This window comes from Taeniopygia guttata, chromosome 1 (genome assembly GCF_048771995.1).
Source record: "Taeniopygia guttata chromosome 1, bTaeGut7.mat, whole genome shotgun sequence".
Taxonomy (NCBI): domain Eukaryota; kingdom Metazoa; phylum Chordata; class Aves; order Passeriformes; family Estrildidae; genus Taeniopygia; species Taeniopygia guttata.
This window is the reverse complement of record NC_133024.1, coordinates 63,711,736-63,730,817: the sequence shown is the minus strand read 5'-3', so window position 1 is coordinate 63,730,817 and position 19,082 is coordinate 63,711,736. Positions and strand designations below refer to the sequence as shown.

The window sequence follows — 19,082 nt, the reverse complement described above, 5'->3', positions numbered from 1 at the left end:
GTCTCAGTCTAAGATCACCTCCTTGTTTCTGGTCACAGAGAGACTAGTCAAATAATATCCATTTCAGGAAAAGTACTTTAAATACTTTCATGGAAAGTCATATGTAAATGTGAACTCTTCCTATTTTAAAATGTATGTACCAATCTTTGCATTCATTATGTGGAATTTCAAAGCAGCAGTAGGAAGAGGGCAGAGGGATGGCCTATCAGAGAGCTTTAGAATGGTAATTACACTGAGAAATTAAATCCATAATTTCTCAGGGGTGGAGAAGTGTTAATCTGCCTGTGTAAATGGACATTTAGTCTGTGAATCTGATAAAATATCAATCAAAACAATTTTACAATGCAAACATGTAAGAAGATGTTAGCTTCTGCAGAACTGGTAGCAGGAGAAATATGTAATCTTATTTACTACTGAACAAATAGACCTGACACAATGATCATTAAGTGATCAAAACAGTAAATGTTGAGACAAATAATGTACTTTGGCTATTTTTCAGAGTTCTTGCCCTGAATAGGAATTTGTTTCCCTACTAGATCTTCATGTCAGTGGCTGAGGCACGTTATTGGCTATATGAATTTGTATGTGATTTTCAGCAGAATGGGAAACAAGCAGCACTAGGTCCAATGCTCAGGTTTAATAAGTATTTAAGAGAAAGCAAGTAGATTCTGCACACATGTTGGCACTGTACTTTACATATCAGAACAAAATTAATTATATTCTAAAAACATAAAAGGAACCATTTTTTCTTATCGCACAATGATTTCTACCTAAAAACCCTCCATAAAACCAAATGTGTTGCTTAAAATCTGTCATCTTGTACTTTAGAAAGTATATGAGAATTACTGCATATTATGATATTTTTATGGAGGAGAGAGCATTTTCAATGGATATACTGGATCATTTAGGAAAACCTAATATGTTGATACAGAGACAATAAACCATAAGCCATTGAAAATTATAAGATGTCCTTATTTTATTTGAATACTGGCAATGAAACCAGTTACTTTGAGTTATCTTAGCAGTTCTCTCATCCTGAAATTATATGCTTTGGTCAATTTTACATTACTCCATCAGCTACTCTAGATAATATCCATCTACTTAACTACTGCATCAGTAAGAACCTTAAATGGGAAATAAACACTATATTTTACTCTAGGAATATTTATCACACAGAAGAGTAGCATGGGAACCCTCATAACTTTATTCAAGTGAGTTGGTTAAAATGTTTTATTGGGTGGCTAGAACTGATCCATAGAAGACAATAAATCTAAGAACTGACCTTATATATTTGGTTCAATAAAGACAGAAGAGCTGTAACTTAGAAAAACCTGACCAACAGTGCTTAGGAAAAGAAAATTAAAGCTTTACATTAAAACATACTGATTACATTTGGCATCCTCTCAGTCTTATAGTGGCAAGGAACTCTGTTGCAGGCATTTGAAGGAATGTGGCAGGGTATTAAATCACACTTATATTTCTCTGTTCATTACTTCACATGTGTTTCAATTGACTAGCACAGCTTTTGTATGCACTGTATTCATTATGATTAAAATGTAAACACTAATTTGGAGAGTAATGGATGCACATTATCCCAGATACTGTCACCTTGGAATCTGATTACTGTAAGCAGAAGCCATCTGGGAGATGAAAGGATTATAATGTCTTCCAATCAATATATTCTGCAATTAATAATTGTATATAAAAAATATCTCCAATGCTTTGGAAACATCTATTTTAAATGAACTGTATGCTTTGTTACGAGGGACAGGGAAATGACTATTTATTTTCTAGTCACTTTATTATAAGGCATCTTTGTGAGTTAAAAGGCATTTCATTAGCTTTTAAATGACAGTTCACCACTCTTTGGAGCACCTTCCTCTTTCAGGCTCCAAATTTCTTTGAGTGAGACGACTTCCAAAGGTTTGCAGCCAGAGATCCAGCATGTCAGAAACCTTTTGTCAAAGAAGGCTGATGTGTCAACACATGACCCGGGGGTCTTTGTTCATCCCTGCTCCTGACTGGCTGACACATGGACCTTTGTGACCAGACACAAGATGATATAAATTAGAGTGCCTCAGTTCCTCTATGCCTGTGGCAGGGCTGCAGCAAGAACAGCTCCTGTTTGAGGAGAAGAAGCCATCACTGGCTACTTGACAGCTCTCTCCTTGTCCCAGTCAAAAGAATCTTGGCAGAGGAGGGACTCCCCTTCCATGGACACAGAGTAGTACTATTGCAACTATAAATTATCGCTGGTGGCAGGGAACTTGAAAAAGCTGAAGTACAATGCTGATCCCAGTGGCCAGTAAAAATGGGCTTATCTCTACTTGCATGTGGTAAGAACTCTATGACAAATGCTAAAAAATTCTTTAATTTCCTTTCATATGTGACTTCCTTGGACTTGAGACCATTTTTTTGCTCAAACTATCTCATTTTTTGAGGAATTTCTATCATATTCTGTATTTATGTAGAATACATACAAAAAGTTCACACAAGATGGTCTATGCCTTTGGAAAAAGGGGCTGTTCTCTTGGAAGATACTTAAAACTGTTGAAATATAAGACTATTCACAACAACTCCATAAAAAGAATATAAAAATGAATACACCTAGCCTCAAGTGACCATTTTATCCCATTCAGTTTTACTTTTCTATGTTGCACTTATAATAAATTTTAAAAATAAATCAAAATCTTGCTCTTTAGTTCCCCCTACCAATTTTTACTACATATTTTGGCAGTAGACCTGTCTGAACAGTGTGTAAAATAGACTTAGGGGAAAGAATTTCTCACTTAAAAAATCAAAGATTAACATAAACTGCAAGCATTTTACATTTTACAGGTAATTTTCATTTCTCAAGAATTTAACAATATGATAGTTCAGGACAAAATAAGAAAACATTGCATGGGCCAAGAAGAAAAAAGCATAAAAACCAATATTTTGTTTGCTCTTATACTTGTCTAGTTTCCTGTCATTGCTGCAGAAGATTCACAGAGCACATCATACATCTCTTGAATTACTAAGCCTCAGGACCTCCAAACACAGATGAAAGATTGAAGAAGCCTGCTTTAATTTATCTTTAAAATGTTGCTGATTTTTTTTACAGTTTACCTTTGAAAATGCAACGATTTTCAAGGAGATTGTTGCCAAGTACAGGGAGTTCATTACAAAATCCATGAGGTTCCACCAATCATGAATGTAGTCCTGTAGTCCACCATCCCACATCTGTTTAATTTCACCCCAGATAAAACCTGTAAATAAAACATAATTCATTAGGCATGAATATTAAGTTTAAAAAGGTTGTGACTTTTCTAGACACTTAACTCATGATAGATTGATTCTCCTTAAATCTAGTGTAAAGGGAAGGTGGATAAATACTCTAATTTATACACCTAGACAGGTGAAATTTCACCTTTTCACTATTTCCAGAATTAATTTGTCACAGCCCCCCCCGCCTGAAAAAATCTCCTTCTACAAGGACAATTTCTTTGTTTTTTTTTCAATCTCTTTCTCATTGTATCCTGATATGTATAAAAAGGGTTTTAAAATAAGTTACTGGTGTCAACCCAGTCCTTGGCAACGGATGCAATGTATTTCAGATTGGAAATTTATGACTGCAGGTCAGTCCAACACAATTTATTTTGATTGGAACTCACACAATAAGGAAGGGAATTTCTATTGTTATTGTCAATGCTGAAATAAAGTGTCTCTTTTCCATATGAAAGGGTAGTGTCTCCAGAAGAAAGTCTTTTGCTGACACCTTCCTTTGGGACATGAAGGAATTGAAACTGTTTTCAGGTGTGCAGAGCACATATTGTGCTAGACACAGTGAAACAGAAATATTCAATCCAAGTGGAAAATCTTGCAAGTTGTCTGACATGAACTTGGTTTAACAGCTTCAGAGACAACTGTGTGGACACTCTTTAATACTATAAAAATTAAAAGCACTCTGAAGAAGTTACTACACATTACAGTATAATATATTAATAAGACAGCACAGTACATCTAGATGCACATTTCACATTACTATCTACAGAGATGTTTTGATTTTTTCACAGTTAATTATTTTCTTGTAGGAATTTCTTACTTTGTGCTCATTAGAGGGGCAGAAATAATTCCAGTCTCTCACATATTGGTGTTCAGATACAGTAAATTCAACATGTCTTTTTTCCCCCTGCTCTTTTAGAAAATGATAAACAGATTTTGTGCAGGAATCTATAGAGCTCTGCATTTCCTTACTATGAGCCTAATTCACATTAAACCTTAACATTTTGTTGCAGTGGGTCTTCTGGTTGACTGGATGGAAAGCTTGTCATTTTTCTCAAACATGATCCAAATGAAGTAATCTTTGGCCTACTCTTGTTTGTGCCAGGTAGGTTTTTGAGTTATTACAATTTAATTTTGTAGTATATTGGCTTAGATTTTCTGTCTCCTGATTGCTTTCAAAAGGAAAAGTCCTCTTCCTCACTAACTTCACCCTCAAACCTCAGACACATAGTCCTGTCTTGTTTCTGTGTGTCATCACCAATAATCACAAACCTCAGGAGTATCTGAATCATCTGATTGATCCAGAAATTTTTATTTTCTTTTGTGAAAAATAAATTTTCAGCCATGCCGCCATCACCATTTCAGCATTCTGCAGACCTGGGCAAACACACTTGAGGAGGGACCTCACTGGGAACATGCAGACAGGAAAGTGGAATAGACCCATTTTACTGCCTACAACAGCCTAGACAGCCTGACTGAAACTCTATCTGTAGTGTATCAGATAAAACTAACCCTGAAAATATAGCACTATTACAAAGTAAACACTTATTTTAAAGATGCAATCAACTGCGCTGAGTAACAGCGAGAGAATAGCAGAACATGATTGCATGGCAGGGGTCAATAACTTCTAATCCTGATACACTATTGTTAGCTGCCCAAGCACCATCACAAAGGCAACACACCTTCACAAGGCTACTAGGGCAGGCTCCTACATGCCTGCCCATTTCAGCCAGTGAAATGACTTAATCACTTTTCAAAGTGATTTTCACTCGTGACATGCAGTATGAACATGGTGACAGCAGATCTGCCTCCTCCTTCTCTCCACAGTTCTCTCCAACCTTCATCACACATTCCATGAACTTGCAAATGTCCCCACTTGCTCTTCCAATACCTTTCAGGCACAACTTGCTAAGACTTAACCATCATCAGGTCATAAAAGCAACTGCTTTGTGTGTGACTATATCCCCTTCACATTTCAGATACTGCTCTGAATCACTGCTGCTCCACCTGCTTTATAACACATAAAAATGACCACTGCAGGAGAAGACCTGGCTCCAGGCTCCAAGCCAAAGTCTGTGTAATACAGATATGGCCCCTAAGTACCTTGCTCTTTTTCATTTAAGAAACTTGTACTTAGAAGTCGTAGGATCTTGACATTGGCAAGACAGCTATGGCACAGGAAGCAAACAGCTGCATTGACAGAAGATCCCCAAATAGAAAGATTTTGCAGAAATCAGTGCACACATTCATAGAATGAAATAAACTTTTTTGTGACTCATCAGAGTTAAAATACGCTTTAAAAAGACAGCAGTAATATGTTGGGATACAAAATAAGATGAATGCTTTAACAAGAGGCTTTAGGTTAATTGAAGTCTTCTGTCAAGATATTCTATGGTTCACAACCAGCCAAAGATGGGAACTGACACAGACTGCAATGGGGCTGTTCGCTGTAAGATTGTTGCTCAGTATTGTATGCTTTGACAGCACTGCCTAAAATATAATGGGATTATGTACAGATTGAAAAAGAAATGCTGACTAATGCTGCTGCACTTGATCTGTTTTATGAGTAAAAAGCCAGACTGCTTTTCCAAGCACTTCCTGGGCTTCAGAAAATGAAATGTAATTTTAAAGTTGACATTAGCAGAGAAATACTGACCTATTATAAAATAGTGGAAAAGAGTATATGGCTGTTGTAAATTTGATCATTTTGAATTAGAAACACAATTAATCCAAGCTACCAGCAATTGGGAAGTCATTTGGTAGTTGAAAGTTCAGAGTATACTTTGGGTACTTATAAAGGTGGTGGTTCTAATTTTTCTTTTGGTTCAAGACAACTTTTATGTATCCTGATACCTGTTCTTTTTAAGCAAATAGAAGTGGAAAACTGTAAATCCCATATTTTTGCTGACTCTAAGAGAGATGTGATAGTTTGCTCTTCATGTCAGCCAAAGCATCTAAGTTCAAACTCAATATATAAATACAGTAACTGAGATCCTACATCACTCCAGAGAACTTGAAGTTACGCTGATGGACAGATGGATACCATGTTTGTTAAACACACACAGCCCATATATGCACAGGAGAGCTGCCCACACATGTGTTTTTGAAAGCAAATCTTGCTACCAAGTCCTAAGGTTGATTGCTCAAATTCACAGTTCCAGGGCAACCTCACCATGAGAGCTGCGATCAGAGTCTTTGCAGCTACCAGGTCTCCATGGCTAGGGATTCTTAGCAGGGCTCATCTGGAGCAATGAATCCTGGAAGAACTGGACTCTCTAGAGTTCTGTAAATCCAAGTGTTCCTGAAGGGCTATCCTAGAAAAGTATACTCTGAAATCCCAGAGCCTTTACGCAAGGCTGAAGATGTCTCTAGGGCCTGGTGAGCTTACATGATGAAGGCAGTCTGAACAACAAACCTCAGGGATTCCCAGCTGTGCTGTTTAGGTTTAATTTAGGGCAGACAGAGGCCTTGAAATCTTTTTGTAGATCAGAACTGTATCTTTTTACAAGAAGGAAGTATCTAGGGGGAAGAAGTAAGACCACCCTTACCTCCAGAGGCTCTGACACAATATGCCAATTTTCTTCTGTTACATTCATTGGGAGAATCAGGAAAATACTTGGGAAATCTATGGGTTTTTTATTTGTTTTGTTTTGTTTTTTTAAGAAAAATACATCCAGAGATCAGAGCAGAACTATCTCTGTGACCCCTTGCACACTTTTCTACATTGAAGATTAATGGATAGCTGGATAGTACCTGATTTCATTATGAAAGGAGGCTTTAGGGCATTTCCAGACATGACCTGACATGTAGGAGAGAAGATATGCAGTGACAAGACTGTCTAATAGAGGCACTGCTACAGGTAGGAAAGAGAGAGTCCAGGCACTGCCTGATTATTAATGTGCCAAAGGAGCAACATCTACTGCATACTGACAGAGATCATGTCAGAACTACATGTTCAGAAGCCAGAAAGCTGACAGCTCAACAAAACAGAGGGGACACTGCCAGCCTGCACACACATGTTGGGGAAAAACTGCTAAGAGAAACTAGCTAAAGACAGGGCGCAGATCTAAAAGCAAGAGCCTTTTAGGAAACCAGGCTGGGAACAAGTTGCTTGCCCAAAGCACTCTTTTAGCTCCCTGGGAGGAAACAAGAATCTCCAAGGCAATAATCCTGTCAATCTGCAGGTGGGTCAGTCTTCCCACTGGCTGAAAAGGAAGCCATGGAGGATCAGGCTTAATTAAAACAGATGCCTTTACTTCCAGATGCCTGCATTTAGCCGAAATAATTCCACTCAGAGCAGATTTCACTATTTTAGCTGGATATTCTTTGCTATACTCTGTTTGTCTCTTTGCTCTGACTATGTCTTTCCCATCTTTTCACACCAGTCAGATTTAACACTTGCCTCTTAGATCCTCACCTATCCATTCCATGCTGTTATCATTTATTGCCACTTACAAGGAAATTATAAACATTATGCATCTCTTCCACCTCATTAATCAGGGATTTTAATTAAAAAGTTGAGGATAAGACTTTCGAATACTTGCTGCATTGTTTATACCCACATATTAGAGCAGTAAAAGAGAAATAACAGCATGGATATTTTGAAACAGTCTGAGTGACAGATAAAAAATTTATAAATGCCCATGGCTTTAATGGGATGAAATAGATAAATTCAGGGCAGGAATCCCACAGACCACATAGGGTCTGGAATGACAGACACCATGGAGAAGTTTTGCAAAGCATTGCGAATTATTATACAGGCAAGCTGATCAATTGCAACCATTTGACTGAAGTCCAGTTTGCCTGAAGCAAGAAAGGAACTAAAATTGATCAGATAAAATGAATTTGGAGAAATTAAATTAATTTGTGAACTAAATATTTTTTTTGCAACAAAATTTTCTGAACATTAATGAAAAAAGTTATTTCATCTGAAATAAAGCCTACGTATTGTAAAATAAGTTTTATTCAAAGCAACAAAATGAAAGTATGTCTTAGAAAAACAAAAAGTGCTGAAATAAAAATGTTCTTAGAAAAATAACATCTTTCATTAAAGTTCTTGTAACTCTTAAAAAATCCTTAAGAATTTAGTAATAGATATCACATACTGAATATAGTTAATGTGTAGATCCATCAGTAAATATACACTGATAGCATTAGCTTTTACTTTAGATATTTAGCTATAGATTTTAATTTTGAAGCTTTATTTCCAGTCTTGAAATCTTTGGATATTAGATACTGAAATGTCTTTTAAAAAATAGTGGACCTGCTTCTCTTTTCATAAATTAGGACTCTGATGGCAAACCTTGCAACTTTGAACAGGATAGCAGCTCAATACTGTCACAAAAAAAAATCTCCTTTGGATAAATGCTTGGGTTAAACACAGTATGTTTTAGTGCTGGCAGACAACTTCCAATTAGAAAATATTTTGGATCTATCCTGTTTGATCCTTTATAGCTACTTAGAGCTGTAATTTTTCTCTTAAGGAACACAGATCTTCGTCTCATGCAAAAGAAACAAACAACAAAGAAATAACTTCCCTCTGAAATCCATTCAAAGGTGTTTTAGGCTCTAAGGAAAAAAAACTTAGACACAGCCTGTCTAAATTCCTATGTTTTACTGAAACTTGAGCAACTGCAAAAACACTTTTCCAGCAACTGAGGAAATTCACAAAGATTTATGCCAGATCTACAACACTGTGTTTTTTTGGTTTATAATTATGGTTAAAGTCACACTGTGAACAATAACATCAAAAATTTGTCAGAGAGAGATATGAAAGGCAATATCCTGAATTATGTTTGGTCTCAAAAAGTTTTGTGGATCCCTTGCTAATTTTGGCCTTACCTTTCCCACAAAAGGTTGGTTGCTCAGTGCTATTTTTGTTCCTTACCATTAAGTGATGGGAAGCAAGAGGTTCCTTGGGTCAATCTCTGCATGCCAAGATAAACAGCAGCATTTTAGCATGTTTCTTGGAGAACATATTTTTGCTGTGCTGTGAAATCATTTAACTGAAAAATCAACTTTGCTCTGATATGTGATGTAGAGTTTTTCACAGCTATAAGAAGAAGTGAAACAAGCTGCTAATGATCTAAAGCTCAGTGAAGCAAAGGAAAGTCCTTCCAGGGAATTCAGTAAGTATTGATGAGGCTTGATAAAGCTCTTCTGTTTTACACCTGGGCTGATGAACTGATTTCTGCTGAAGGTATTTGAAGGTACCAAGAGGCATCCTGGCATAATTCAGGGGCTTCCGCTCTCTGGGGCATATTTTATTAACAGAGCACAACGATGGGTACTATTTCCCATGGGTAAATGCCTGTTTGTGAGATGAAAAACTGTGCAGTGTCTGGGTCCTGTGTCAGGTCAGGTAAAGAACTGGGAATGACATGGCCAGAGGCACCATTAAAAGTACTTCCTAGGGAAAAAGTCACCTGGCTTTTTTTGTTTTTATTAGTAGAAACAAAACATTTTTCTTTGGCCTCCATTTTGGAAATAACAAGACCATTCTAGATCAAATATTAAACTACAAAAAGCAACATATCGGCCAACATCACCAACAACCAAAGAATAAAGTAAAATAATCTATATAGAAAATATTTACCTAAAATACTTACAACTTGAATTAAAGTAATCAAGTAAAAGGTCCTCTTATGGCAAGATTCAGGCAGTCTGGAGAAGAAGTGGCTCTCCTGATGTTTAAATAAATAATTTAGTTACTGAATCCAGTTTTGGAATACTTAGCAAAGAAGAGATATTAACCAGCTGAAATGAACTTAATGGAAGGACATCAAGCTAAGAGGGATCTAGATCCACAAAATGTGTAAGAAGAGGAGGTTGAGTTAGCTGATCTTGTTCAGGCTAAAGAAGAGAACACTAATGGGAGGTGATAGTGTCAAAACTCAGTTGGTTAGGGCATGGTACTAATACTGCCAGAGTTGTAAGTTTGATCCCTGTATGAGCCATTCACTTAGGAGATGGTCCTTGTGGGTCCCTTCCATCTCAGAATGTTTTGTGATTCTGTAAAGCTGTTGTCATCAACTACTGAAATTGCTGGTTTTGAAGAGTTGGAGCCAGACTTGTTCTAGAGGTGCACATTGGAAGGACGAAGGATGATTGCATGTTGTGGCATGAGATACAGCTACTAGTATCAGGAAAAAAGTTCACCAGTTGCTAGACACAGGCACTGTGAGAGAGAGACTGTGAAATATTCATCCCTGGGGAAATTAAAGATCTGACTGTACAGGAATCTGAACAATGTGACCTGTCTTTGCAGTTAGCCTGTGTTTGGCAGTAGTTTGGACTTAATGGCCTTTTGTGGTTACTATGTGCATTATCCTTCCTTAAAAAAAAAGTTGTGTTCCTACTTTGTCTGGGTTTGTTTTTCTCCTCTGTGCTATATATGTCACTATTGGTTATATACTGTTTCATCTTGCCAGCCATATTACCTCCATATCTGCTCCCAGAAACATGTCAGTTCATACTACATGTTTAATTTTTTACACAACACTTTCTTGACCTAATTTAGAAGATGATGCACACTGTACTAACCCCCTCTATGATCAGTTAATTCTGAAGTGTCCTGCTGTGCCATCAGTTTGGATGTACATCGTGCTAAGGACTGACAAGACCATACATTCCCATACATCCCACCAGCAGTTTGCTAACCACAAATGTTTGCAATTTTGCACAGTTCCCAAACATCCACATTCTCTATAGATTCATGTACTCCAGTACAAACCATTCTGACAGAAAGGATGGGGAACATGTTGTTCAAGAGATACAGTTATAAGCCTTTATTCCTGCTCCAGGCAGGCTTTTGAACAATGCAATTAAAATGAACATATAATATGACTATAAAAGAACAAAAAACTCATCCAAAAAAAATCCCTAAAAAAATGTCCTTTGCTACAGTCACCCTGAAAAACTGGCAGGGATCTTTTTAACCACAATTACTAAACACTAAAATTTTCTGGTTGATGCCTTTCTCCTCTGAAATTTGTAGCATTTGCTGGTGAAGCAAATGCCCACTGTGAGGACACTGAGTACAGTCACTGCTGGGTTTGAGGCCATGGTTTAGGGCAGAAGAACAGCTGTGACAAACGTACAGGGATCAACATCATCCTTACATGAGCTGCAGTCAAGGCACCCAGAGGGTGAAGTAGGGTCTTGTTGGATTTCCCCTCTGAATCACTGCTATCATGCTCAGAAGACACAGTGATGGGGAATGGGGGATATTATGCTAGATGATATGATGATAGAAAAAGCTGTTATTCCTTGTTTTTTTCCCAAGATGATACTATTGATTTTCCTCTTCATTTTTCCAATGGTAATGGATTCTCAAGTGTAGTAAATAGGCCTATGTTTTTGTAGTGTAAAGCAACAACTAATAATAAGATGACAATTACTTTTCCTTATAAGCCAAAGCTTGTTTCTTACTTTTTTAAATGCAAGGACAGGAGATTCTGATTCTTCTTTTTGAGAAAATTTGCAACAACTACTTCTTAAGGTTATGACAGCTTGTAACACTGACTTACTGTTCCACGGATAATCGCCACATATTGGAGCATCACTTGTGTAATCATCTAATCATGTAAGAGACAAAATTAATGTAAAACTTTCCTCAAGAGACTTTTGAAATGTAAAGTCGATAGTCTCCATGGAAATGTAGCCTAATAAAAGTTTTTCCTCAGAGCCTCCTACTCTAGTGACACTTTTAATTATGTGCTAATTATGCACATTCAGCCTTCTATTACATAGTAGTTGGAAAATGCTAACTACTATTTGCTCACTGGAGAGCTTAGGTCACTATGGACAGTCTTGAAACTTCTTAAGTTGCATGAAATATTTGTGTCCTGAAGTTCATGCTGATGAGAAACCTGCAAAAGCGAGCTCTTCCTCTCTAAATTTTAAGAGAGATAGCATTAAAATGCAAACTACAACCAGAGCTATTTGAATTAAGAAAAACCAAAAAAATTCTATTTGAATTTGACATGTAGCTGCTCCAGGATATCCTTTTCCCAAGGAAGTACTTGGTCATGTTGCAGGTTTCAGAAAAGAACTATAACCCTAGAGCCACACTAGTTTTGACTCAAATGAAAAAATTTTTTGTTTACATCCAGAAAATGCAAAAGTATCTCTATGTACCTCAGATATAGTCTCCCTTGAAGAGTGCTTAATTTGCTCTTTTTAAGGATACTGCATAATTTTATGGTTTAAAGAGATGAGACAAGAAACTAAATTGCAGCCTGGAAACAAACCTTAGCTTATTGATATGGACTTAAGAAAAATATTAAGTTTATTAAAAGATGACTAGACTACAGTTTGTATGTATGTGAATAGGAAGAGAGCAGGGTTTGGCTGAGATTCATTCCTTTAGAAAAACAGCTACCACCACCAAAAAGCACTGAAAAAATGCAACCAAACAAAAATCCATCAAAACAAAATGAACAAAACCAACTACCTCAACAAAAAGCAACCAAACAGAAAAAAAGCCAACATGAAAAAGACCTATATATATGAACAAAAAAGCTGAAATGGACATGTTCATCACATGCTGTGAGATGGAATGTCCTGTGGAGATGTGGGTCTCCTTCATTGGTATTGGGAAACCAGGTACCAAATTGCCTTAAATTATGATGGGTGAATCTGAGGCCTCATTATTTGGCTGGGCTAAGGCACTACAGGGACCAAAACCTGAAAGCTGAACACAGATAATGTGAAACTGGAACAGGAAACTGCTATTTAGAAAACACTAGAGATCAGTGTGCAAAATGCATCATTTTGGATGCAAGAGATTTTGGAAGGCATGGTTTTTCTGAACAGCACAGTCTAGATTGACTACAAGCTATTTAAGCAATGGTATCAAAATACTGATCTTCATCCATGCTCATGAACTTTTGTTTATGGATGTGGTTCCCTTGACTTGACCTGTACTGCTTGCAGATGAAGGGTTTGTTCAGCACAGGCATAATCCAGCCATATGAGTCTATACTGAAAATAATAATGTTGCTTTTAGAAGTGATAGTCATCTCAAACACCATAATTCTCAGGGTTAATGGCTTCTTCAAACAAGTGCTTTGGGAATGCTGAGTCACATAAACATCTTCCTAAGTAAACAACTATGTCAAATGTTGAGGGCATTAGAGGTTCTTCCTCTTCCCACTGAGTGTTTTCTGGAGAGGAGCTAGTCACTAAAAATTTTCAATTGCCTTTACTACAGAAACTAGCTCTTGCCCTTCTCAAATTGTGCCTCTTTCTTTCAGCTCTGTTAAAAGACAGGTTAATGACAAAATCCACTTTGGCATATCAAGGTCTATGTGTCAGCTGTGCATTTGTTCTTATTATCCTTTAGCCTCAGGATACTGTGAAAGCTGAATAGATACTGACTACCTGCTATTTTGGAAGGCCAGACAGAAAAGATACTAATGTCTCCTCTGGGCATGGCACAGCACAGAAGAGCCTCCTGCTCCTCCTCAGCATTGCAGCATTTATTTCTAAGGAGGTAATGTATAAAGATAATAGTTTTTATATGAGTTTCTAATTTCTTGATGGTAAAAGAGTGGGAAAATTAACTGGAGGAAATTTTTCTTTAAATATTTAAATGTGAATCTTGCTTACAGAAATTAGTCTGACTTGTCTATAAGAAGTAACAGTCAAGACAACCTCCCAGATTTAATGATTTCTTTGCAATAATCTTAGATTTTGGCTTTTTTTAATGTATTAGAAATATTTACCCAGCCAAGGAAAACACACCTCACAGTGAAGACTGGTGGTGAGCACTACTGTGCTCACAAATTCAACACTCTGCAGTAAATTATATAGGATCAATGGGGCCAAAAGCCTTGACAGTTACATTGATCTAAAGAAACCCACATGTTTGGGAAAAATGGAAGATACATTTGGAAGAAGAAGTTATCTTAATGAGAAGCTCTGGGAGAAGTAATGGTATCAAAATTCCACCAAAGTTTCAGGAATTTTTGTGCAAGTATCTGTCTATGTGATGACAATTTTAATGAATATATCAAACCTAAATTATTGCAGCCAAGACTACTGAGTCCCTCCTTCTGTAATTTTATTTTAGACAAATATATTTGTCTAAAAAAATATTTTTGCCTTAAATATATTTGCCCTGACCTGGTCCAACTTGTGTTGATACTTAAAATAAGAAAAAGAGGAGAGACCACAGCACACTGAGAGGAATTACCATCTAGCAGGGTAGACACGCAAAGTTAGGGAGCACCTAGGATAATACTAGGATCACAGGAAGGATCACGTTTAAGGATGGCATGGCCCACTGAAAGTAGGCTTTCAATAATCCCAGCCCAAAAATTTTATTTTAAACTATGAGGATAGAGAGGTAAGGTTTGTTTTTTTCTTTCTATTTTGAAAATGCTATGGAATTTTCCTATTCTTTCTGATATAGGATATTTGGTTTGAATTGAGTGACAAGTTCTTGCACCAAAAAAAAATTTTTGTAATAAAATATTTTTGCAATAAAAAATATTTTAATGAAAATACTTGAAAATGCTGTTCATCACTGTTTGCAATAGGTGCATCTGTCATTTAGAAAGAAGTGAACTGTAGGTAACTAAGGTTAGTAATAACAATACAGAAATTACACTATGCCTCATTTCCCTACATGAAAAATAATTCTCGTAGTAAAGGAATTAAAGGAATTTTCTTAAAAGTAGGTTACAAAATTTAAAAAAATAGGCACTTACAAGAACCAGAACAATTTCTGGTCTGGATGAAATAGATATGAAAAAGATAATCAATATATGTTTCAGGGCACTGTGTAATCATAGGAAGGAATCCTTGATATCTTTTATTTTTCCTCACTGTAATCTATCAGATGGTGACACTTTGGATTTTCAAACTCTACTGTTTGTCTACATTGTCAACTACTCTTGCTAAGCACTGGAGGAGCTGGAACACCTGCCTGCTTTGGTAGGTCAATAATTCATGACAGAACTCTGTTGTATCCTGCCTCGGGAACGCCTGGCAAAACTACAGTGGTCAAAATACTTTTCACTGTATTTTCTTTAGTAATACATTTACCCAGGACCCACGGTAATATCATCCACTCGACGATGGTTGGAGGGGGTCCCTGCATGCTGAGGTCTGACCTGTCGATGTGCTGAGAGGCAAGCAACAGCAGGAACAGAAAAGTCAAGTACGATGCAGTATGGCAGATAAATTTGATAAATGGCTTTCTGATGAACAGCCCCAATGGGCTTTTGGGAGCTATCAGGTAGCACACAGAGAAGACTGGAAAAAGGAGTCCTATCACAACACATGTCAACATCTTCACTGCCCAGTGTCGCCTCCGCCATCCGGGGAACTCGTCGTACCAGCGGGATGCGAGCAGCTGCTGGCAGTTGGGCTGAGCAACAAACTACAGAGAGAAGAAAAGAAAAGAGTTAGTTTCTCACTACCTCTGTAAAGTTTTTTAATTCTATGTATCTTTAATAGATAAAAATTAAAAACATTAAAATAAGTCCACAGCCTATGCAAGCCCATTTGTACTGATTGTATCAGTAAGACAAGGCTGGGTCAGCCTGCCTTTCCTTCAATGCCAAAATTATAGTGCACAAAAACAAACATTTACTTTTCACAATAAAGCTTCACCTCTGCATTGGTTGGGTACACAAGGAGACAACAGACAGCTAAACACATGGACTTCAAAACCTGACTTGAAACTGAAAAGCAAGTTCACAGATACGTCCTATTTAATCAGCAACATTTGTGGAGAATTCACAGCACATGAAGTAGAAACCAAGGAGCACAACTGAGGTCTGCAAACAATGAAACTGAATTCCACAGCCGTGAACAAACTGTCCTCAGTATGTTCCCTGCTAATTCTCTAAAAATCAGGTTTACATGCTTTAACACTGACAAAACTCTTACAGATGCTTTTGCAAAATTGCAAAATGTTTACACAATGTGAACTTAGCACCAGCATTCTCCAGTGGTTCACCAACCCTTGTCAGGATACACACCTATCCTGCGTGATACTTTATGGTCTATCTGTTACCATGATGAGATTTTATTTTTTGGAATATGACCCTTAAAACTCAATTTCACCAAAACACTCCAAAACAAAGTAAACATCAAATATTTTTCAGATAGCTTTTCTAAGAAGTATATATCAAGGTTTTATGTCATACTTTTCTTTGATCACTAGTTCCTATTACCCCAATGTTTACTTTTATAAAAGTGACAGAGTAGCAGCACACAAGAGTTGACATAAAAGGCATAAAATAGAAGCAACATATGTATGAAAGAGGGCCAGAGTTTCATTTAAAAAAATAAGCATTTTCCTTCTGTTACTCTGGTGGTTTGATGCCGGCTGGTTGCCCAACACAGCTGCTCTATTATTCCACTCCTCAGCTGGGGAGCAGAAAGAGAGAAGATAAAAGGAAAGGCTCATGGGTCAAGATAAGGACAGGGAAGGATCACTCACCAATTACTATCATGGGCAAAATAGACTCAACTAGGAGCAATTAATTATTACACACCAAACCAGAGTACAATAATCTGGAATAAAATCAAATCTTAAACTCAGATTTCTCTCACTCCTTCCTTTTTCCCAGGCTCAACTTCACTCCTGAATTCTCTGTCTCTACCCCCACATGGCACAGGGAGATGGGAAGGGGGGTTTTGGTCAGCTCCTCATGTTATCTCTGTCACTCTTTCTCCTCAGGGGGCACTGTGGGGTTCCTCCCATGGGAGACAAGTTTCTATAACATGACTCCTTCCCAAGGGCTGCATTTCTTCATGAGCTGCTGCAGCTTGGGTCCTCTCCATGGGGTGCTGTTCCTCAGGAGCAGACTGCTCCAGCATGGATCCTCCATGGAGTCGTAAGTCCTGCCAGCAAACCTGATCCAACTTGGAATCCTTTCTCCACAGGACCACAGGTTTTGCCAGGAGCTTGGTCCAGTGCAGTGGGTCACAGTCTCCTTCATGCATCCATCCCCATGTTGCAGTGTGGAGTTACCCAGGGGTGCAGGTGGATCTCTGCTCCAACATGGACCTCCATGGGCAGTAAATGACAGCCTGCCATACCATGGTCATCCTCACCAGCTGCAGAGGAGTCCCTGCTCTGGAGCATGGAACACCTCCTCCCCCTCCTTCACCACTGACCTGGGTGCAGAACTGTTGCTCACATATTCTGACTGTCTTGTACTCTGTCTGAAATTTTTGCTGTGCACTAACTTCTTTCCTCTTACTAAACCTGCTATCCCAGAGGCACTACCATCACCAGTGATGGTTTCACCTTTGGCCAGAAGCATGTTCATCTTGGAGTATCTGACATCCAATATGAGAGAAATGGGGGAATCTTCTGGCAGCATCTCACTTAAGCAGCCCAGCTATCAAAATCTTGCCATGCAAACCCAATACACTCACACACGAATGAGTCTATTACATACGTACAGTGGATTAAACCTCTAGCTGAATACTTAGTAAAGCTATACAAAAACTTTTTTCTCTTATTACAAAATTGTATTTTTTCACTAAATAATTTCAGATTTCAACTCAAATCAAATGCACCTATTTTGGGGTCTTACATTATCTTAATAATACTTATAACCACAGGAACCAAGTTCCTTTGGGGATGAAAAACAGGTAACTTCTCAAACTGTTTCTAAAATCATTGGGATTACTACTGGTAAAAAATGCTCTTTAGATTGGAATGAAATGAGAGTCAGCATGCACCTTTCTATATATGTCTGTATCTTGTCAGAATTGATTACCTCAGCCAAATTCAAACCTGGTGTACATTAATGAAATGTCAGAGTCTTTAGTAGAGACAAATTTGCGTACCAGACACCAGCAGTGAAGCTGCCTCTGACTGTTGTGAAAGATAAGAAAACTTACTCCTACTGTAAGGATCTTGAAAATAGCCTTAAAGAAGAGCAACAGAATGTACTTCTCCTTTAGAAAAATGCATTCTCGAAGTTTCAGGTTGTTTCAGGGTATGAATGCCTGGAATTATACCGTATGTGGTCAGAGCAGATGGTTTCAAAGTTATGCTTTTGCCAAGTTTATTTTCTCTAAAATATTTTTTCAACTTAATTAGCTTGAGTAGATACAGATAGGTGCTTTGCTGGACTAGTGAAAAAGTGTGAGTCATTCCTCAATAAAATACTTTTCTCTTTTTGCCCCAGAGAGTAGCAGGTCCATGTTTGCTTCCTCCTCTTCATAATATCTTCCCATTACTAAAGAATGGGAAGATATTATGAAAGAAATTACAAATCCTCTCACCTAAAGTAATCAGTGCCTAAGTCTTGCCTGTGTCTCCTTTCTAAACATCCTTGGCCACCCTTAGAGTGTTGGGGAGCTATGTGAAGGAAGAGCTGCCACGGTCTAGCAAAACCTGGTGAAAGATGTAGGGGACCTACTCCTTGCCAAGCATGGCTAAAAGGGAATTAATTTTCCTGTTTGTAATGTAGAGAAAATTAAGTAAAAAGCAGGAGTTTTTCCAATGTCCAAATACTGGGCTACCCTGGGACGGGGCAGACCAGAACTAGTGCAGAGGTACCTCATGTCATGGGGAGATCCTTGCTGAATGCACTAACTGGAGCATGATCCACAATGGGGTGGATACTGCATTGCTTAGTTCTAATCTTTAAACAGATTAATATGCAAAAGTGTCAGTGTTAATAGAGAAAGCATTTCTGAACAGGCTTAAAAAAATGCCTCTTGTCTTCTAATACCCATATTAGGTTTTATGGTGTTGGGACTGTGTGGCTAAGGTACAATTTGTCAAGGATGGTGTTCTGCGGCACAGGAAGTTTTTAGTAAGTGCAGAAAATTTTAAAATC

General features: G+C 37.7%; 1 protein-coding gene across 2 annotated transcripts in view; it reads right to left on the bottom strand.

The window, feature by feature from the left end:
* Positions 1-19,082, bottom strand: part of TRPC4 (transient receptor potential cation channel subfamily C member 4) — a 131,177-nt gene that overhangs the window by 22,921 nt on the left and 89,174 nt on the right. Inside the window, exons 4-5 of one of the 2 annotated variants that reach the window (XM_002194439.7) lie at positions 15,316-15,652; positions 3,109-3,248 (exon numbers count right to left, since the gene is read on the bottom strand). In XM_002194439.7, coding sequence (XP_002194475.5) covers positions 3,109-3,248; positions 15,316-15,652 — 477 coding nt within the window. Of the gene's footprint in view, positions 1-3,108; positions 3,249-15,315; positions 15,653-19,082 lie in introns of those variants that run through there. The other variant, XM_030273733.4, reaches the window with a different exon arrangement.